This window comes from Castanea sativa, chromosome 1 (genome assembly GCF_040712315.1).
Source record: "Castanea sativa cultivar Marrone di Chiusa Pesio chromosome 1, ASM4071231v1".
NCBI classification, from domain to species: domain Eukaryota; kingdom Viridiplantae; phylum Streptophyta; class Magnoliopsida; order Fagales; family Fagaceae; genus Castanea; species Castanea sativa.
This window is the reverse complement of record NC_134013.1, coordinates 14941825-14965642: the sequence shown is the minus strand read 5'-3', so window position 1 is coordinate 14965642 and position 23818 is coordinate 14941825. Positions and strand designations below refer to the sequence as shown.

Sequence of the window (23818 nt, the reverse complement as noted above, 5' to 3'; positions counted from 1 at the left end):
TTCCGTGTGTTAAAAAATTGTATTCTAAAAAAAAAGAGTTTTTTTTAATATTTAATACTTAAATGCAATTAACAACATAGGATGCGATAAATTAATCCTTTGGTGGCTAAATGATTTGTAGGGAATATAGTGAGGTCCATAGCAATGAAAACTTACAACAATTTTCTAAGGTACTTGATCGACAACCATGGTACTAAACTAACTCCGTATGTTATTCGTGTAAAGTACTAATATATCCTCAAATTCAATGCCCTATTAAGATAAGGGTAAAGGGTTGCCCCAGCGGGGGTTAACCTAGTTTTGTTTTTTTGTTTTTAAATGATAACTGATAAGTGATAAGCATTAAAGGAAACCGCCAAACTTGTGATGGACGTGGTGGGTAAAGTTGGCATTCACTTTCAGAAACCAGAGGCGCCGACACTAAAATATTTAATGCGTCCAGAGTTATCCAAGCTGCCATTTTTGTAATCCGAGTGTTGATGTATGGTTTTTTGGACGCGATGAAATGGTTGTCTCGATTATAAAGTGATTCTTAAACCCAAAAAAAAACCTTGATTTGCGTTAAAAATTTGCCTCCTAGTTATCCGTTTGTCAAAAATTATTTTTGTTAACTTACTTGATGATTTAGTTTATTTTTATTAATTTTTATGAATCTCATTGTAATTTTTTGGTATTATTTTTAGGTTTAATTGTACCATTTTAACTAATTTTTATCTTTATTTACAATATTTTTAATAAAAAAAATTTAATTTTAGCAAAATAGAAGGATCCCAAACGGACCAGAAAGTGAATTCTAGATAATTCTTTTAACAAATGTAATCAAGGCAACTTTCTGGATATATTATTGATGTGGGAAGCTGAAGGAAGTTTTTATTTTTAACGATATCGTCTCAATGGTCATGATGCCAACTCAATACCAACCTTACGTGCTGATACATTGTGGTTTTCTTTCATTTGGCGTTGACACCAAACAAGACTAGGTGTTAACCACTGAATTCTCTATCTTCTTCTATTTTTCCTTTTCTTCTATTTTTTTTTTTTTTTTGTGAGGGGGAACTTCTTCTATTTTTCCTTTTCTTTAATTTTATGTTGCATTGTTTTAATTCATCTTGTGTAAATTGCCACACTCTTAACACATTATATTGATTTATTTTCTAATTTATTTTGAGTAAGCAAATTACATGTTTAATTTTTTGTTTTTTAGATTAATTTCTTAAGTTGATTGATATGCTATGATTTGGGTTTTTATTTATTTATTATAATTTATAATTTATAATTTATCAGTATATATTAATATTTATAAATTTTTTTATATATAAGATAGAATATCTACTCTAGCATAATATAAGTGTATATGCGTGTGAAACTCTCTCCTGGAAACTTGAATCCGGTCATTGCCCCTATGTTCCATAAGCATTTATACTTGTAGAGTGACCACCACATCAAGGGTGCACGGTGATAATATTTATAGAATTAACTTTTCTTCCACTCGTGACTTAATTAATTTTAATTTATCTTTGTCCTTAAGTTGAAATCCTTAATAGGCACGACAGCCCTTATAGTAAATTTAAGCATAGAAAGTTAATCCTATTTATTAATTAATTAATGACCCTTCATCACCATGCATTTAATTTTGAAGTGCTCGTGTTAAGTGTGCACTTGGATTTTTTTTATTAAAATTTATTTGATTATTTGATAAAAGTTGGATAAAAATTGCACTTAAAAAATTAATTATCCACGGGGATAAAAATTGCACTTAAAAATTTTAATTTTAAGAAAATACATACATAAATAAAGAAGCTACTAAACTTAATAAATAAATAAAATCACTAATTCATACTCACTATAATTAAGTACATCCAAAAAAAAATACTTCAAAAAATTCATTCAAATTTTTTTTTAAAAAATCCATCCATGCACTCATCTTCATTTGGTTCAAAATCCTAATAATTTCTTCCCCAACTAAACGGTGCTACGGACCTACGGTTGCTTTAATTAATTAATTGTTTGGGAACGTTCAAAGCACATAGTTGATGCAAATTTACACGTACACGTACAAGCTAAGCCAATCGGTAAGGTTTCATATGAAATGCAGCACTGCGTCATGATGTGATGTGACAACTTCATTTTGCTATGGTTCATGCAAATCCATTTCATTTTAATATTTTATTTAAAAAAAACAATAGTATATATATACCTACATAGATATACACAATAGTTCATCAAAAAATAGTATATATATATATATATATATATATACATAGATTTTAGTCTAAGTTATACCTAATAGGTTTTAGTCTAAGTTATCCTTAATATAACTTTTGTTAATGTTATTGGATATAAAGAGTCTTCACTTAGTAATACTATAACCTGTTTTCCTTAATTAAATGAATCAATGTTCAAAACCTCATCTTTCATCATTGTAACTATAGAATTTTTTTTTTTAATATGTATTTTGACAAGTTTGCAATTATATTACGTTTTGCCAAATGCCCTTTGTACTTGTGAAATTTAAAAAATATACACAAAAAATGATTTTATTTATCGAATCATAAATAGTATTCAAAATAATACAAAATTTGACATATATATTAAGAAGAATGAAAATATGCAATCTAATGATAGGAGAGAGATATTTAATTAAAAGTTATATTGAGTGGTGTAACATTCATAAAAAAAATTTATTGGTTAGCAAAAAAATTCATAAAAAATTATATTAGGCAAACTCTCTCTCTCTCTCTCTCTCTCTCTCTCTCTCTCTATATATATATATATATATATATATATATAAAATAGTATCCTCCTTGGTTAAAAAAGAAAAGGAAGAGGACCATCTTATAGGAGTAGGGTTAGATTTGATGATTCACCGTCTTGTTTTATATCTTGATGTGATATAAAACTATCCAAGCCATCCAAAGTCCAAACTAATGGCCTGAAAAACGGTTTCAATTCAAAAAAAAAAAAAAAAAAAAAAAGAAATGGAGCAAGCACATATAATATCAAACTCGAAATTGGAACTAGACGTCCCCCATTAGTTTCATTCCCAATTCATCACAACACTTGATATTAACATATTTATAAATGCCTAGAAAAATATCATATTTGTAAAATATAAATTTAAATGGACTTGTTGCATTCTGTGAAAAAATATACCGAATTAGGATATTTGAATCAATTGTCTAAGCCATTTATAATAACTCTACATGTTAAAACAAATATTCCATATCAACAACTAATATGTAATTATATATCCAAGCCGAAAACATGCTTAAAATTAAATCAAATATAGTAGTTTGTCAATTCAAAGCGACATATAATTACATTTGCTAATGCCAAATAGTACATCTCAGTTTTAATTTTTAGGTTGACTCAAACCAAATGCCACATGTTTTAGAAAAATATACTATAATCGCAAACCTAGCTGCTGGGCATAAAGCCTATAAAAGGTGTATGCGTTATCATTAAATAATTTAGGTTAGATCAATACGGGGCCAAATCTAATCCATAAAATTTGAACCTTAATAGTTGAAACCATTTAATAGTCGTTTAGGTTAGAGGCTAAATAGTTCAAGACTTCAAGAGCAAACTGTAAACTTTATTCTCTATTTGTTGTGTAGTAATACTCTCACGAACTTTAATTCCTACCAATAATTTTACGTGATGAAGAATATGTAACCAATTTTGAGGCTTGTAAATTGCTTGCAATGTCTCGTAATGTATTGGAAAACTTTGTTCCCTTAGGCCTTAGGTACTTTTTCTAATGTTTGGATTAACATGTCCTTTGTTGAGGAAATTTTGCGGGATGATTGATAGGGATTTGTCATGTTTCAAACTTTGAGATGGAGAAAATGGACATTTGCCCCTTTCGCCAAAACTTTTCAGCAAAATGCTCCATATCTGAAACTAATTAGGAAAATGTCCCTGTTTTGAAACTCGGATTTTAGATTTTTGGACAATCGAATTATAGCAAACTGAAAAATTTTAAAAAAAATTCTAGAACTCGAGTTCATGGAACTTGAGTTTCATATAAAGTACTCGAGTTCCATGAATTTGAGTACTTTACATGGTACTCAAGTTTCAAAAAAAAAAAAAATCCCCTAAGTCCACGTTTACTATAACTCGATATTCCAAAAATCGAGTTTTACATTTGGAACTCGATTTTTAGAAAATTGAGTTTCAAAATAGGGGCATTTCCCTAATTAGTTTCAAACATGGGGCATTTTGTTGGAAAATTTGTGAGAAATGGGTAAAAGCCCATTTTGGCCCTTTGATCTTGTTTATATTAGTCTCAACAAACCACTTTTTGCGCTCTTCTCACAATTGGTTCAAAAATAGGATTTTTTTTTTTCCAGTGTATTAGACATAATTGAACAATTAAAGTTGAAATTTGTATAGAGCTGGGCCTTTATGATTTAAGAACTGCGGAAGAATAATTGGGTGATGAGGATAGTTTTACTTAATTCTTATTTTCTTTTTGGATTTAGATTTAGATTTTTTTTTTTTAAAGATCAACTGGTCTGTTATATGAGAGACAATTTGAGAGGCGTGCTCCATAGGATAGACGCAAAAAATCTCTTGTATTTGAATTTTTCTTTTAATGGGATTAGTGGTTTTATAGTATCAAAAATAAGATTGCTAAAGAATTTGTCATATTTGCTTCTTGATTCAAATCATATCAATTGTTCCATTCGTCTAGAATCAGGCAATATGAAGAGTTTGATTGAGTTGAACCTTAGCAATGACAAGATAGTTGGTCAAATCCCCTCCACTTTGGCTAATCACTCATTGTTAAACTTCTTATCTTTAAGCCATAACTACTTAACTAGAACTGTTCCCTTTGGGATTAGAGACTGGTCCCTCCTAATTTATGTTAACCTTAGCTACAATAACCTTACAGGCAACATTCCCTTTTTTCTCATTAACATAGCTCAATTTAACTTGTCATACAATTCTTTGGAGGGTCAAATACTCGAATCCCAGATATTTTCCAAAATTATGCATTTGAACGATTTTTTGGCAATAAGGATTTATGTGGTGACATCAAAGGTTTTACTCATTGCCCTCAACTTCTCAAACCATGCTCCAAGTAAAAATGTTGGTTCCTGTTACCATTTTCTTTGCACTTTTACTTATTGGGTATATTTTTCACTCTCGATATTGGGTTAAGAAAACACAATCAGAGACAAGGAGTGCAAAAAATGGGGACATGTTCTTAATATGGAATTATGATGGAAAAATTGCATATGAAGACATCATCAAGGTCACAAAGGACTTTGACATTAGATATTGCATTGGAATAGGTGGTTATGGTAGTGTTTACAAGGCACAATTGCCTAGAGGAAAAGTTGTTGCTTTGAAAAAACTTCATCGCTTAGAGGCTGAGAACCCAACTTTTGACAAGAGTTTCAAGAACGAGGTAAAGATGTTAATAGAACTTCGGCATCGAAATATTGTGAAACTTCATGGTTATTGCTTGCATAAACAATGTATGTTTTTGGTTTATTAATACGTGAAAAGGGAAAGCTCATTTTGTATCTTAAGCAACGATGTTGAAGCAATGGAATTGGATTGGACTAAGAGGATGAACATCATCAAAAGCATAGCACATGTCTTATCTTACATGCATCATGAATGCATACCAGTAGTTTTTCATCATGATATATCAAGCAACAATATTCTATTGAACTCTAAGCTAGAGGCTTTTGTCTTTGATTTTGGCATAGCTAGACTCCTTGATCTTAATTCCTCCAACCAAACTTTAGTTGTTGGAACCTACAGTTATATTGCACCAGGTGAATTATTATTTAATTATTATACTCATATCTTATTCCTTTAGCACTTATTATTTTTAAAGGTTAGCCACCTATGACCATTCTAATAACCATGCTAGGTTTACCTTATTATTTTGTATATAAATCATGCAGGGTAACAAACAATCATACGGAGAAATATATTATATTTTAAAACAGTTTTCATCTATTTTCCTAAGCAGAATGGGCGTATACTATGGTGGTGACTTAAAAATGTGATATTGAAATAGGGCCGATTTTGCAAATCATTTTGGACATTAAGGCAACCAACTATGGCCTAATTTGTATTCCCCGTTTAGGGATGGCAATGGGGTGGGGCGGGGCCTTATCCTGTCTCCGCCGCGCCCCGCATAGTTTTGTCTTATTCTGTCTCCGCCCCGCCCCGCATGACGGGGAAAACTTTCTCACCCCATCCCCACCCCTTGAGACCCCGCAAAGCCCCGTCTCACCTCGTAAAACTCTACTTTTTGTTAATTTGTCCTACAACTAGTACAATTTTTTTAATAAAATTTATTTCATTAAAAAAATATGAAATTACAACTAAATTTATCCCATCAAATCAAATCAATTTTTAGAAAAAATTGAATAATATTTCCAAGTGTTGAACAAGACAATCAAAAAAATAAAAATAAAAACTCATAGTATAACACATAACAAAATAAAGACAAAGAACCACATTAGGTAGAATAAAATAAGTTAACATTGATATGTTTGTTTAAATAATAGGGTTTTAAAGTATGAAAAATTTACAATTATAACCCTTAGCAACGCGGGGCGGGGCGGGGCGGAGTGGGTTTAAAAAGTCTAAACTCATCCCTGCCTTGCCCCGTGATGCGGGGCTAAAATCTTGCCCCATCCCCCACCCACCACCTTTGCGGGGCGGAGCGGGAAGGGGCGGGTTAAGCAGGGTGGGGAAAAATTGTCATTTCTATCCCCGTTATGCTCGCCCAAGTCAATAAGCAGTGAATTCATTTATTAACCCTAGATCTCTTATTCAATTATCAGAAACTTTACCAATTAAATTAATTATAACTCACAATATAATTTAAAAAAAAGATAGCAACATGGGATAATCTCTTTTTCTCATAGATATCCACGTTTTTTTTTTTTTTTTCTATTTTTTGAAAAGATAGATATCCACGTTTTCAAATCTTCCCATCTTGAAGAATCTCATAATGAAAGTCAAAGTGGGCTGATAATAGTCTTCTTAAAAAAAGAAAAAAAGAAAGTGGCCTGATAGAGTGTAAGATTGGTAAAACAAATGGCCACGCATGCTCCAGCACACTTATCACGTTTATTGTTGCTTTGTCCCTTTCCTTTTAAAGGCCCATCAATTATGTAGATATTTTGGGTTATTGCTACCATTAGCGGCCCACTTTTGTGCGGGTCAACACGTCTTTTATTTTGACATCAAATCAATCAATTCGGCCTCTTATATTATGATTTGATCTTAAAACTATATGATAAAAAAAAATTTTGAAAATTAACAATAATTTTTTTGTGTGAGAAAGAAAAATTAACAATAATTAAATATATTTTTGATTTCACATTTAAGAAAATACACGCTCCTAAACACAAAATATTATGCCGATCTTTAATGTAACGTAAGATGCTGTAATATAATATTTATTATTATTAATTTGTATAGTGACAACACAATAATAAAGCTCTAAAAACAATGTAATGAAAGTATTTTGAAACAACCTTAAGATATATTTTAAGAAATATCTTAAACATATAATTATATTTTCTAAAAATAATATTTTTTAAATTTGAAAGAGATATTAGTTAATTTTTATGATTCTTTATTTTTATAATTATTATGTGCATATGGAAAGTTGTTTTATTTATAAATATAAAATTTTTAGAAATTAATACACTTACTAAGGAATAGTTATTACATCATTTTTAAAGATGAATATTCCTCATTTTAAAGAATAGTTATTCTTATTCATAAGGAATTACTATTTATTGTAATAAAAATATAACCAAACTACTGAATAACTAATGACATGTTTGGTAGACTGTAATAGGTACTGTAATGTAATAGTTGTTCTTATAGTTTAACTATTCTTTAATTTGGTTATATTTTTATTACAAGGAGTAGTCAGTCCTTATGAATAGCTATTCGCTTATTCTTCAATTATGAATGGTTATTTTTCAAAATGAGGAATAACTATTCATCTTTAAAATGACTGTATTAGCTATTCCTTAGTAAGTGCAATAATTTCAAAATTTAATATATTTCTAAATAAATAAACTTTCCATGTACATCTAAAAATTATAAATTATAAATTATAAAAAATAACATATATCTCTCTTAAATTTAAAAAATAACAATTTGAAAGGAGATATAATTGTATGAGTAAGATATTTATTAAAATAAATCTTAAGTTTTATTCTAATATTATAACTCACAACCAAACTTATGAATATGTTTAGTTATTACATTACAACACATTTTATTATTAGTAATAAATATTAAAATTCATTCGTAATCCCTATTCAGTATGCCAAACAAATCCTAAACTATATGAATAACTATTACATTACAGTGTCTATTACAGTAAAAAAATGAGAGCATGTGTTGATAGACTGTAACAGCCGCTATAATGTAATAGTTATTTTTATGGTTTAATCATTCTTTAATTTGGTTATATTTTTATTACAAGAATTAGTCATTCCTTATGAAAAACTATTCTTTAAAATGAGGAATAACTATTTCTCTTTAAAATGTTGTATTAGCTATTCTTTAGTAAGTGCAATAATTTCAAAACTTAATATATTTCCAAATAAACAAACTTTCCATATAGGTCTAACAATTATAAAAATAAAAAATCATAAAAAATAACACATATCTCTCTTAAATTTAAAAATGAAAATTTTTAAGGAGATATAATTATATGAGTAAGATATTTTCTAAAATAAATGTTAAATTTCATTCTAATGTTATAACTCACAACCAAACTAATGAATATGTTTTGTTATTATAGTATAACACACTTTATTACTAGTAATAAAGATTATAATTTCTGTCGTAATCCTCATTTAGTGGGTAATATATTTTTCTATAAATAGAATATTTTGTTAGTAAAAGAGAGTATAAACTTTTTTTTTTTTTAAGAAAGAGGAATAGATTTTAACTATTATATTTATACAAATCCAAAGGAAAAGGAGTGTCGTAATAAACTTTGATAAAAAAAAATGAAGTAAAAATAAGGACAAAAGTTTGTCTATAAATTTGATTGTAGCCTACGTTTTCGTTTAATATATTTTTATTGAATGTGAATTAAACAAATACACGAATTACATTTTTTTAGAGATAAATAATTATTCCTCATATTAAAGAATAGCTATTCATAAAAAATGTATATTCATTGTAATAAAAATATAACCAAACTACTAAATAGCTAAATCACAGGAATAACTATATTACATTACAATATCTATTACAGTAAAAAATGAGTGTTATTTTTTTTATAATTTGGGTAATATATTTTTCTATAAATAGAATATTTTGTTAATAAAAGAGAGTATAAACATTTTTTTTTTAAGAAAGAGGAATAGATTTTAACTGTTATATTTATACAAATCCAAAGGCAGAAGAGTGTCCTAATAAACTTTGATAAAAAAAAAAATGAAGTAAAAATATAAGGACAAAAGTTTGTCTACAAACTTGATTGTAGCCTACAGTTTCGCTCAATATATTTTTATTAGATGTGAATTTAACAAATACATGGATTAATTTTATTTTTAATATTCTCCGTACTTGCAAAATTTATAAAACATAAAAAACCAACGGCTATGTTATCAATTAAAAAAATATTTAAATTTCAAGCTGTTATAGTATAAAATTATACATAAACATAAAATTATAAATGAAATAGTAAATAATATATGATTGACAGTAAATTTGATACACTTGTCAAGAACATAAAAACCATGCAATCCAACAAACTTTCAAAATATGGTTATGTTAGTCTAATTAAGTTTGTAATGAAAATTTTTTTTTTCAAAAAAAAAAAATGCTTTTTATTTTTATTTTTTATACAAGATAGAAATTCTACTCTAGAATTATTTAAGTGTATATATGTGTAAAATTTCCTTTTGAAGACTTGAATCCTAACCTTTGCCGGTAACACCCTTCAAGCAGTATAAGTGGGTTGACTATTATACTAAGGGTGCCCAGGGTCATGTTTGTTATTAACCAGTATATAGTAAGGCAAACCTCGACACGTGCCAAAGCGTTCATATCACATGACCTTCACACCACGTCGCGTAACTCACACATGCTGAGTCTTCCAAATCCCAATCCCAATTCCCAATATCCCCAAACACACCTTATTGAGTTTTTATCATTATTATTTTTAAAAAAAAAACCGAAAAAATAATAAAAAATATTTGAACGGTCTGTTTGGGGATAAAGAAAAAAAAAAGCAAAAGAGAAAAAAAAGAAAAAGAAAGAAAAGAAAAGAAGAGCAACGAAAATGGGCGAAGTATCATCAGGAACAACGATGACGATGCAACAGCAACAACAGAACAATCAGACGAAGAAGAAGAAGAAGGGTCGCCCTTCTCTCTTAGATCTCCAAAAGCGCTCTCTCAAACAACAACAACAACATCAACATCAACAACAACGAAACCCTAATTCCTTCAATTTAAGCTCTAACCCTCGCCGTCGCGCCTCTCGCCGGAACCCTAACTCTGATTCTGTTTCCGACGACGACGATAACAACAACGACGACGACGACGACGAGCGCAAAGAAAAGAAGCACAAGCTCCTTCACGGTTTGAATTCTCATCCTCAATACCCGACATTGTTGCCGAACTCCTTGTCCTTTACTTTGAACCCTTACGGCTCTGATCTCCCGAATTCGAATTTCGACGACAATCTCGAGGCCGACATCAAACGCCGCAAGATCACCGCCGTCAATCTCGGATCTGATCCAATGGTGATTGATCAATTTTGCATATTAATAAATCAATTTTCAATTTTTATTATTTATTTCAAACCTCAAAAATCAAAAAAACAAAAACAAAAAACGTTTTTTAAAAACCAAAAAAAAAAAAAAAAAAAAGAGCAAGTGTTTGTTTGTTTCTGTTACCGTTTGTTGTTTTTGGATTCCGCGCGCAAATTCGTAGATTTATCTTTTTTGGTGGGTTGGTGGGCTCTTTGAATCGGTGAGTGGATAGATGAGTTTTTGAGTTTGACTTGGTCTAAATTTATTTAGTACTATTATTCTTTAATTTTTATTGAAATCTGGGTGCCCTTTCACTTTTTTTTTTCCTTTTCTTTTTTTTCAATTTCATTCCCTAATTTAATTTTATATTCTTATATATTGTCTGTATTAATATTAATACACAAAGACATACAAACACTACCCATGTCTGAAAAAAAGAAAAGAAAAAAAGAGAGCTTGAATTTGTCTTTTCTTTAATTAATTTCAGTTTTTTTTTTCCACACCTGTACTTTCTCTGCTACTTGTTAACTTTTTTATGTAACTTTGAACTTTCCATTCAATTATTAATTTTTTTTGTTGGTAATAATGACAGAAAGTATTTATCAATTTTATGCAATGATTTTTTATTTTGGGTTTAATTTTCTTGTTGTGGGTATTTTCCACCATTGATATTGGGATTGGTTTTTTTGCAGGAAGAAAAGGTTTGGAAAGCGACAGACACCATTCATGGTATCGAACTGTCAATCAATCTTAGTTCCTTGCTAAAAAGGCATTGTTTGGAATTTTTTTTGTAGTGATTGAATTTTCTTTATTATTATTTTTTTGTCTTTTGTTAAAACTAGTGAGAGTAAATTTAATAATAATGGTCAGATTTTTTATATGGACAGGGTCGCAGGTGGAGTCTGGTCCCACGACACCTTTGCCAGACAAAAAGTTGTTGGTGTTCATCCTTGACAGGCTTCAAAAGTGTGTGTTTTTACTATAGCTTCTGTGTTTTTTATTTTTTATTTTTAGTTTTGAATTTTTTGGTTTAAGTTTCTAACTGGGTTTGTTTTAACTATGTTGTAGAAAGGACACTCATGGAGTATTCTCGGAGCCTGTGGATCCTGAAGAGGTGATGCATTTTTATTGGGTAATTTTGGGAGTTCCGTGTGATAGTTGAATACCCTTTTGTTGATTTGTTGTAAATTTGTTTCTTTATAGCTTCCTGATTACCATGACATCATTGAGAACCCAATGGATTTTGGAACCGTGAGGAAGAAACTAGATGGTGGAGCTTATGCCAACTTGGAACAGTTTGAGGTTGGTTTTAGAAAAGCATTTTCTGCAAACACACACACAAATATGTGTGCGTTTGTGTAAGTTGTTTATTTTTCAGATAAGTAAGTTTTGGTGCCAAGGGGAGGGGAAAGGGGAGATTTTTAAAATTTTGAACTATTGACCTTCACTCTTTTTGTTTTTGGTTTTGGGTGACATTTTATCAGAGTTGCATAAAAATTAATCCCTTACTTATAATTCAGTTTTGATTATTATATAGATCATAGATTTTCTTTAAGTTATTTTATGTTCTTGACTGTGTTTGTCCACTGAACGCATGGGCTTGCATGCCTTCGCTCCTCAGTTTGTTTATCAAGTCATGAATTAACAAAACCCAAAAAAAAAAAAAGATTTTTCTTGCGAGTATGCCTTGTAGGGTGTTTCTGGTTGAGACATCCAAAGTCCAAATCCCCCTCCCCTAACCATCGAGTTATCAAAAATATCCTCTATTATGACCTTCAATTTCATGCATTCAGCTCACTTGAAATTTTGTATATATTTATTTAAATTTGTTTATTTTTTTGATAAAGACTAGTTTGGATTTTCTAGCATGAAAGAATTGTCAAACACATCATTACTTCAAGAACAGGGCTTCCTATCATGAGTCTTGAAAGTGTTGCTTTTGTACTGTATTATCTTAGAAGCAATGGGAAAGGAGTAGCAAATAAACAGGCTAAGGAGGTGGAAGAAAGAATCAATTTATTGATCTGTTGATTGTAGTTGTCCCATGAAAGACTACTTTCGGGTGTAATGATTAAAAGTTATATTAGTTTGTGTCATAAAGCTCCCCAGGGTAAATTTATATGTGAATTGTAGAGACCAAGACTTAGACTTGCCAATGCAAAGAAGTTATGTATTGAGATTTAAAAAAAAAAAAAAAAACTGTCAATGTGAATTTGTCTGTTTTTTCTGGGAATGTGATATGGCAACACCTAAACCATCCAACTACGCATCACAAACTCTTCAATGCTTTTTGTCCCATTTCACTATTGGTTGAATGATCTTTAACAGTCAATTAATTCTTTGCCAACATATCATGTTTTCTCGGTCATTTTGACATTGATTATTATTGGAATACTGCAAATATACTTCATCTTGTTTTTCTCTAGATTAATTTTTCAGTTGTGTTCTTTTGGCCTTTAGGTGTTGATTGGTCCTGTAAAATTCTCTAGTAGTAGTTTTAAATGCACTGTAACATATATTATGTGCTAATTTCATTGTCTTCAAGAATCATTATTTGGAACAAATTATTGTATATTTTTTTGTATGATTGAGAACTGGAAAAACAAGGAGGAACTAATTTGATTCAACTTTAGGCTGCAAAGACGGCAAAAGGAACCTGCAACTAGGAAACTTAAGGATAACCCACAATTGTTATTTCATTAGAACTTGCTGTATTGCGTTACACTAACTACTGGAAAAATATAAAGTGAAACCTGATTAATATATGAAATGGTCCGGGCTCCATGGATTGCACAGGCTGTCTTAATCGAATGTTCTTGTACATCATGGATCATATAGTCCAACAACTCTGATAACTGGCTTATAGTGTTGTAGCTAGTGGTTTTTGTGTGGTATTTTCTAGTGCAGAACTATGATTATAAATGGCTTTCGTCTGGTATCAGTGAACAAAAGTGCATCGACCACATGGTATTTTGCTGTTTTGTGATTCCAGACATTAAAAATGTAATGAAATGTCCTTGTACCTTAATCCTGTACAACGGGAAGTTAATTTTTTTTACTCTTGGTTATAGTGAAGACTTGTTTTCTTCGTCAACTCAGCAGAATCTGAAATTCTTTCCTATTTAATTTGTGCAGAAAGACGTGCTCCTAATTTGTACAAATGCAATGCAGTACAATGCTCCAGATACTGTATTTTTTAGACAGGTTTGGTCATGTCTGAACTTGTATTCTCATTTCTGGTTTGGGTTTCTCTTTATTGCATTATTAAAAGTTTACTGTTTTCTTAGGCACGGTCTATGCAAGAGTTGGCAAAAAAGGACTTTGAAAATTTGAGGCAAGAGAGTGATGATAATGAGCCACAACCCAAAGTTGTTCGGAGAGGCAGGCCTCCAGGCAAGAACCTGAAGAAGTCCCTTAGTGGATCTCCCTATGAGCTTGTTTGTCCAGAGCCTTCCCCAGATGCAACTCTTGCATCAGGAGGAGGTAATGCAGGGAGTTCCAATACTTACAATTTAAGAAAAGGGCTGACTCCATACAAGTCCCCTCCTGTTGATGCATTGGTCAGGGCCTCCCATGGGTCTTTGAACAGTGAAACAGGCACTAGTTGGTGGTCTGAATGGGAGAATGAATTTCCAGGTAAGCTTTGAATTGGTTTTTATTGGTTTATAAATATACACGGTATACTATCTATACTTCTCTAATGTTTCAAAATTCTAGCTTCTCTGTCAATTGCCAAGCTAATTTTCTCTTGGATTGCAGCTTCTGTTTTGAAAAGTGTATTGAAGTACGGGAAGAAGCAATTTGTAGTAGATGAGAATAGGCGTGACACCTATCAGCATTCCTTGGATTCTGGGCATGGGCCATCTGTCTTGGCCACCCTTGAAGGAGAATTGAAGCAACTGATGGCGGTATGTACAAGGGTTTGTTGTTTTTTCTTTCTTTATTTTTCGTGTCCTTGCTGCTGGGGAGAGGAGGGGGGGGGGATGCTTTTATTAGAAAGAAGTAAAAGGATTTGCTTGCCGAATGCTATAACAAAGATTTGTAATATGTGCAAATGTCTTTTTCTGAATGCTATAGCAAAATTTGATTGCTGAAAAGAGCATGAAGTTGGCAAGTTTTTGGTTTTGTATATTGCAAAGATGGTCTGATTGCCACTTGTACCCAAAAAAAAGAAAAAGAAAACAATAAGAAGAATGATGTTTACTTGTCTCAATTTAATGTGTGATTGTTGTTTGTGGACCTGCTTTATATCATTGTCTGTTTGTAACAATTTTTTCTAATGTAAATGTCTAAATCAGGTAGGTTTACACTTGGAGCATGGTTATGCAAGAAGCCTAACTCGATTTGCTGCAGGTCTTGGGCCTGTAGTGTGGAAGATTGCCTCTCAGAAAATTGAAAGGGTTTTGCCCACTGGACTCAAGTTTGGTCCTGGATGGGTAGGAGAAAATGAGGCATCAAAGCAGCAGCAGTCTTTATTTAATGAGGAGAAATTTTCAGATGGCTCAATACCAGATAATGATACAAGCAAGGCATTACATCACCGCGCATCCAGCTTAAACACTGTTGTTGCAAATGGATTCTTGTCGCAAGGTAAAGAAGACTTTGAAAGTACAAACATAGATTCCCATTGTGAGTTGATTTCAGTGAACAGCAGTGTTGGTGGGCTAAAATCCGTGCCTCCTTTTCGGGTTCAGCAGAAACCCATAATTACCACTGATATCAATGGTTTAAATGATGGTTTTGGGTCTGATTTTTCATCGCAAATTAGGATGGTTAGACTTGCCTCATTAACTGGAACGTCTGATTCTGATTATACTTATGTGCGTTCTCAAATGCCTGGCATAAATTCAAGTGGCAAGACTACCATGTACCAAATGACCCAAAATGGTATTGAGTCGAATGAAGCCAGATTCTCTGAAATTGCGAGAACAGACTCTGGAAATCTGTTAGGCCTGGGCTCTAGCCTCAAGTCGCATGGAACATCAGAAGTACCTGATGGGCAAGCATCTTGGCAGAGATTGTCAATGCACCATAAGCATGATTCTTTTCCGTTTCCTCCCGATCTAAATGTAAGATTTCGGCAAACGGGTTCACCTAGTTCTAGTGTCCAGATTGGTTCACCTCAGCAGCCAGATTTAGCATTGCAGCTTTGAGGATGGACTAGTTATTTTTTTCCTGTCAATTGCTCTGGGAGTTGGAGCTCCCAAAAATATAGAGAAATAAATTGTCGTGCCATCTGATGAGGGTGGTTCCATCATGGGTGTCTCAAGGAGTCATTACAGGTTGACTATGGAGAATTTTTGTATAGATTAATATATCCAATTTTTAGGTTTAAGTGATAGGGGATCATATTTGTGACAAATTAATCCGACATTGAGATAACTTTTTAAGATTCTTACGCCGAATCTTATGTTTGGTGTGTAAATACGTAAAGGTACTCAATTATCAGAATAGTTTTTATATTTAAAAAACGACACTGTTCTCAGAAAATTCCAACATTTTTATTAGAAAATTCTTGAAACCATTTTGTTAAAATTTGGAACACTTTAGAATGCAATAATCTAAACCACCAACATACATACACCTAATCATCAAAAGAAAATTCCAAATCCACGTTCATTTCATTCACACTCAAGGCAAAGAACCAAAGAAAAACGTGGACCAATAATCACCCATGACTTCAAAGAAGGAACTTTAGTACTCCTAGGGTCTTAAGAATGGGTCTTGCACTCTCAAGATCTTTTTCTCAAAGTTCAAGAAGTTACTTCAAAGTTTTCAAAATCATGAAATTTCATTGACACTAGACACCACTCACCAAGACAGTAAAAGACATCAAGCAAACAAAATTGAAAAATAATAAAAATCCTCTTGATCAAAGCAACCCATAAACCAAATGATTTTTTCCTCTAAAAAGAGCACTAGCATCATGCATCATGTCTGCTAAATGTTAAAATTTAGCATTTGTCATACTAAACACAAAAAATCACTTTCATTTAATATGTCAAATATCAAATTTACTTGGCATTTGCTACAATAGAATCCTAAATAATAGAAGTGCATGGACAAGTATGCTATAAATATTTTGATTATATTTTGTTAATACTTTCTTTTTTCTCTTTCTTATGTCAAATGGTCATCATTTCTCTTTTTTTGGTAGTCTTTAATGACCGTTGGACTTAGGAAAGCAAAAGGAAATAATTAAGAAAGAATATTTATATAATAAAATGGTAAAAAAATAGAAGATGTGATGTAGAATATATTGTAAAGTGGTGTGTTAAAATAAATAAAGTAAGTTTTTGATGTGTCAAAATAGTTTTTTTTTTTGAACACATGCTAACAAGTGAAACTAAATAAACTTCTTGGGTAAGAGCTAAAGTTCAAGTCTCCTAGAAAAAACTTCACACACATATACCCTAACATTATATTAAAATAGAATTTTTATCTTATAAAAAAAAAAATTAAAAAAAAAAAAACAGCAAAGAAATGGCAAGACAAGTAAAATTTCAAGAGACCCACTCACATACTTTGTACCTAAACTTACCCGTGTGAAATTTCCCTCATAAAAAAAAAATTTCAAACACTTGGTAGTTCATGAACTTCTTGTGCCCACGCCATTGACAGATTCAAGTATGGAAACTCACCAAATCCTAAATCTAGACTCTAAACAATCTTAACAAAACCAATTACGTTCCATTCAAAATCAAAGAGAACACAAGAAAACATCAAAATTTCTGTTATAGAAGTCGCGGGTAAGAAACAAACCAAAAGGAGAGAGACAACAAACTGAAATTTTGAAACACTAAGCCGGGTCGACCCAGTTAGGAAAAGAAAATAAAAAAGCAGAAGAAGAAGAAGAAGAAGAAGAAAGCCCAATAGTGTTTAACTCCGGAACTGACCCGAATAAAAAGAGACCAAATCCAAATGGGCCTGGTCTGAAGCAAAGAGATCAAGCCCAAATGGACGTGCCCGGAAAGAAGAAAAGAAGAGAAAAAAAGAATCTTATACGTAAGTGGGCCTTTTCCAACAAGAAAAATATAAATTTTGATTTATTTATGTGTCTAGTTAACAGGTAACCTTAAATATTTGTTTATAATTTATTTTATGATAGTTCATATTTCTTTTATAAGAAATATAAAAAGTTGAAAAAAAATTACTTTTTTCTTTTCTCATAATAAACTTCTAAAAAAATTTCTTAAACCAATACTCTAAAAGTTTACACATTTTCACAACAAATCCTGAATAGCAAGTTATTATTGGCTGTTATTAACAGGTGGGTAAAAAAATAATTTTTGAATAGGTTTAGTTATTACATTACAACACATTTTATTCCTAGTAATAAAGATTACAATTCCTGTCGTAATTTCCATTCAATGTACCAAATGTACCTTCAGTAATGAGTTTGAATTAGAACTAATAATAACATATCTCCTAAAATTTGTTATAAAACACTAAAGGTATTGTGGATGTAACACTTCCCTTTGAAAAATGGTTTAAGAGAACATTAAAACAAAAGACAGATTTCTCTATAAAAATTAAATAATAAAAAAACCCACAAGTTATCTATCTAATTGAGATAAATGTCACAATAATTCACTTATTAGGGGGAAAAATTGTGTGCATCAGGATGAGAGATGTCTTTAAGAGAAAGGCGTAAATACACTTTTAGTCCCTACATTTTGACCCTATTTCTATTTTGGTCTCTACATTTTTATTTTACCACTTTTAGTCCCTAAACTAATTAACGCGTGACATTTAAGTCCTTACCGTCACCCAACTAACAGAAAATGCTGACGTGGCTAACGGCACAGTAAAATAATAATTAAAAAATCTATTTTGTCATTAAAAAATTGCCACGTCAGCATCTAAATTAATTTTAATTAAATAAAAAAATTAAAAACAAAATTAAAAAACAAAAAATTACATGAATTGAGATCTAAAACTTGTTCTTCAATGTTCTTCTTAAATCAAGAAATAAACCCAGCAAAGACATCAAACCCAGAATTAAAGAGAACCCAGATCGAATATCAAGGACATCAAATCCAGCAACGACATCACAGCCACCACGACATCAAACCCAAAATCAAAGAGCAAACCCAACAACGACATTTTCCTTTATTTGAAATCCAAATAAAAAACATTTTGGTCATTGCTCATACACTAGATTCAACTTACTAAAGCTCTCTCTTGTCTAAAATGAAGTTCTCTTTCATCTAAAGCTCTCTCTCTCAGATCAAAATCTCTATCTCTATCTCTCTTTCGGCTTTCTCTTTAGATCTGGGTTTAGAGAAAGAGATCCTTCGTCTCTGGATCCGCCGGTGACTCGGGTGGGTTTGACCCTTCCCCTCAGATCAAAATCTCTATCTCTATCTCTTTTTCTCGTTGGTGGGTTTGACCTTTCCCCTCCCTCCATCGCCTACTTCATCTCCGGATCCGCCGGCGACTCGGGTCGGATCCTTCGTCTTCTCTTAGCCAACTACCACCCCCAAAACCCAGTACCTCCTACACCTTGACCTCACTGCTCCACAATCTGAGCGTGATGGTCTCGCTCTTTTGGTCCAATCTATCCCCATTTTCAAAGCTGCCCAGAACGTCAATGTCGTCGGCAAGGCCGATTTCGCTTACCCAAAGGGCTCCTCTGGTATCTTCTTCATGCTTCGTGGCGCCTCCGTTTGGTTGATCATTTTGTTATGTGGGTTTTTATATGATACTGCGTGCTGTTTCACTTTTTTCAATTTTCTGTGTGTTGTTGATTCATTTTCTTATGTGGGTTCTTTGTGGTACTGTGTGGTTAAGCTTTTTTCGATTTTTTGTGTATTTTTGGTTCATTTTCTTATGTGGGTTTTCTTTGGGCTTGCAGATCTTCTTCACAATTTTTTTTCCTGTAGGTTTGATGTTCGTGTTCTTTGATTCTGGGTTTGATGTTGTTGCTGGGTTTATTTCTTGATTTAAGGAGAACATTGATGAACAAGTTCTTATGTTCTTAGATGAATTGTTTTTTGTTTTTAAATTTTTTTATTTAATTAAAATTAATTTAGAGGGTGACTTGGCAATTTTTTAATAACAAATTTGATTTTTTAATTATTATTTTACTGTGCCGTTAGCCACGTCAGCATTTTCTGTTAATTGGGTGACGGTAAAGACTTAAATATCACGCGTTAATTGGTTTAGGAACTAAAAGTAGTAAAATGAAAATGTAGGAACTAAAATAGAAATAGGGCCAAAATGTAGGGACTAATAATGCATTTACGCCTAAGAAAAATAAAGGAAAAAAGAGACGTAAGTGATGCATGAAAACATAAGTTCCATTTTTTAGGGCTCATTCTTTTGCTGTTGCCTTTCTTTATTTCAATGCTATACAGCACCAAGATCACGCAAAGGGTGAGCGCAAAACAAATACATATATAATAAACCTGAATGAATTGCCATACACAACTTCATCTGGCTAGGAATATATATATATATATATATATATATATATATATATATATATATATATTAATGCTAATATTAATGCTTTATTGACTTATGCTCTACTGATTGTCTGGCCTGCACAACGACCAAAATGCTATAATGTTTACCCTTGGTGAAAGTTTCAATTATTGTATTGCTTGCTCCCCATAGATGATGTTGCTTTTGATGAAATGGATTCCTCATGATGTCACTTAGTTACTTTTGGCATAAAATGTCAAATGATGAAGACTAAACTGAAGTTCTACTCTGCTCTTACTCGTGTTGATTTAAGTAAAAAAAATGAAAATTTACTGTTCACTTTTATTGTTCATTACACTTTTTCTGCCTATTTAAGGGGATGTCCCTTATGTTAAACTCAAAATTCTCTAAAGCCAGAACTTTCTTTAGGCATACTTCTCTTCTTTAGAATTTTCTCTCTAGAATTTCTACTACTACGCTATTTCCCTACAAATCTTGTAATATATATTGAGATTCTCTCACAATTTTATGATCAGTCAGTTGTTTAACCTTTTAGCTAGGTAAGATAGCTCTTTCTTCTGTTCTCTATGATTCAATCGTATCCCATACAGATCTATTGTCACCACCATTCTCATCATCCTCATTATTTTTGCTATTATTTTCTAATTAATGTGACAGAAAATTATGGTTAACGAAAGTTGGCATTGCTTATATTTCTAAACAGTTTGAACTTAATGCCAAATTGGTTTCTCTTTTGCCCACTGGACTCAAGTTTGGTCCTGATGGGTAGTAGAAAATGAGGCATCAAAGCAGCAGCAGTTTTTATTTAATGAGGAGAAATTTTCAGATGGCTCAATACCAGATAATGATACAAGCAAGGCATCACATCACCGCACATCCAGCTTAAACTCTGTTGTTGCAAATGGATTCTTGTCGCAAGTCAAGAAGACCTTGAAAGTACAGACATAGATTCCCATTGTGAGTTGATTTCACTGAACAGCAGTGTTGGTGGACTAAAATCCGTGTCTCCTTTTCGGGTTCAGCAGAAACCCATAATTACCACTGATATCAATGGCTTAAATGATGGTTTTGGGTCTGATTTTTCATCGCAAATTAGGATGGTTAGACTTGCCTCATTAACTGGAACGTCTGATTCTGATTATACTTCAGCGCGTTCTCAAATGCGTGGCATAATTTCAAGTGGCGAGACTAACATCTACCAAATGACCCAAAATGACATTGAATCGAATGAAGCCAGGTTCTCTGAAATTGCGAGAACAGACTCTGGAAATCTATCAGGCCTGGGCTCTGGCCTCAAGACACATGGAACATCAGAAGTACCTGATGGGCAAGCATCTTGGCAGAGATTGTCAATGCACCATAAGCATGATTCTTTTCCGTTTTCTCCTGATCTAAATGTAAGATTTCGGCAAATGGGTTCACCTAGTTCTATTGTCCAGATTGGTTCACCTCAGCAGCCAGATTTAGCATTGCAGCTCTGAGGATGGGCTGGTTTTTTTTTTTTTTTTTTTTCTGTCAATTGCTCTGGGAGTTGGAGCTCCCAAAAATATAGAGAAATAAATTGTGGTGCTATCTGATGAGGGTGGTTCCATCATGGGTGCCTCAAGGAGTCATTACAGATTGACTATGGAGAAATTTTTGTATAGATTAATATATCCAATTTTTAGGTTTAAATGATAGGGGATCATATTTGTGACAAATTAATCCAAGGTCGAGATACTTTTTTAAGATTCTTTATGCTGATTCTTATGTTTGGTGTGTAAATACGCCAAGGTACTCAATTTTTTTTAGGGGAGGAGAAAAAAGAAAAAGGAAAAAAACCTCCTTGCAACCGATTAGCTTACTTTAACTAGTTATAATACTGCAAAATGTTGAGGTATTGAGTGCTCATTGATTCAAGTTTGATCTGAGAGGCAACGGACACAGACATTGGTGTAATAGTATTAATAATCTTCTGTTCTGGGAGACCTCCACTTATCTAAGACCACGCAAGAGAAGTTTCTTGACGCCTTGAACGTTGAAATTCTTTTGCGTGAGCAATTTTTCAGTAAAGCACACTGGCCAACTAGCGTTTGTGTTTTAATTCTTCCACCAGGTTCTTCTCACCCCTAATTTCTTCATGCTCTTCCGCTGTTTTAGATTATTTTCACCACAATTCCTCAAGATCTTTGTCCATTCTTTCCCTTCAACTTTGCTGGGCCTCACGGAAAATCCCATCGCCATTGAGCAGGACACAAACCGTTACAGTGGGATGACTACAACTCTCGTCCCTTACAATTGTATCGGATTTAACAATTTTCTAAGTAAAACAATATGACTGATAACCCTTTTTTGGGATAAAAAGGTTAGAAATATATTATTAATAAGAAAAAGTGACATGTAATATAAGCTGCAAAAATAGAGCAGACAGTTGCCACTTGCCACACCTAAAAAATACAACCTCAAAACACAGGGCATGACTCCCTGTCTATTTTCCAACACAGCAGTTAATGAGATTGCACTACAGACCACATGAAAAAAAAGAAAAAAGAAAGAAGAGAGAGGACCAATTCAAGCAGAGATAGGGAAGCATTTCATAGCTATGCCCCCATGACTTTCCAATTCTGCATTATTTCTGGGTTCACGACATCATGTACCTCTGTCAATACCTTTTAAGAATATTGAAGATATCAATTTATTTTAGTTGCCTCTGTTATCTGTAAGATCTAAATGTGATTTGGTATAGGTCACTATAAACTAAAATGCAACCCTGCAGGCATTACTAGAAGTCACTATTCACTATGCATGAAGAGGAGGGTCACTGGTATTAACCCTGCAGGCATTACTTTTGTGACATCTGATTCACTCTCTCATCCTCTCTTCCTCTCCATCAATCCTCCCAACCTCTGATTCACTCTCTCAGCCTCTCATTCTCTCCATCAATCCTTCCAATCAGACATTGACAATCAAGAACCAAAACCATGCCAGCGTCCAATCAAGTTCCGCCACCATCCTCCCTGCTCGTCCCCTAAAGTCTGATCTCGCCTCCAATTTCACCATCGATCTCTCCTCTGAACTTGCCGTCGATTACTCCTTGGGTCTCACCAGTGCCGCCGCCGATCTCGCCAGTCCTCGCCGCTAATCTCGCTAGTCCTCGCCGCTGACCACGCCGTCGACCTCCACAGCCGTCACCGATCGTTGATTGAGTTTGGGTCGGCGTTTTATTCTCTATTTTGTTGGTTGGTTGAGTTTTTTTTTTTTTTTTTTGTTGAGGTTTTTTGATTTGGAATTTGTTAGAAGATCCAATGATTGTGGTTGTAGTTTGTGGCGGTTGATTTGCTGTTGGTGGTGGTTGTAGCAATGGTTGTTGGTTGGTTGGTGGCAACTGCCACTGAGTTGGGTGTTTGTATATTGGCTGTGATTTGAGATAATATATTATTTAATGTGTTGAATATATTATTTTAACGTTTAGAATCAAAGAATAGAACATGTGATGAATGGTGTATTGTAAAATGATGTGGTAAAATAATACAGTATGTGTTTTGATGTGTTAATATGGCATAATTTTAACACACCATAATGGTGATGCTCTAAGTACCTCTCTCTCTCTCTCTCTCT

The 23818-nt window shown here is 32.5% G+C and overlaps 1 protein-coding gene and 1 pseudogene across 1 annotated transcript; both read left to right on the top strand.

The window, feature by feature from the left end:
* Positions 1-5092: 5092 nt before the first annotated feature.
* On the top strand, positions 5093-5929 carry LOC142617432 (MDIS1-interacting receptor like kinase 2-like; annotated as a pseudogene).
* A 4263-nt stretch (positions 5930-10192) lies between these two features.
* On the top strand, positions 10193-16196 carry LOC142621500 (uncharacterized). Its single transcript, XM_075794766.1, has 9 exons — positions 10193-10762; positions 11464-11500; positions 11659-11737; positions 11840-11885; positions 11975-12073; positions 13907-13975; positions 14059-14407; positions 14531-14679; positions 15070-16196. The coding sequence occupies exons 1-9, from the start codon at positions 10298-10300 to the stop codon at positions 15922-15924; spliced, it is 2148 nt and encodes a 715-aa protein (XP_075650881.1). The 5' UTR covers positions 10193-10297; the 3' UTR covers positions 15925-16196.
* Positions 16197-23818: the final 7622 nt, after the last annotated feature.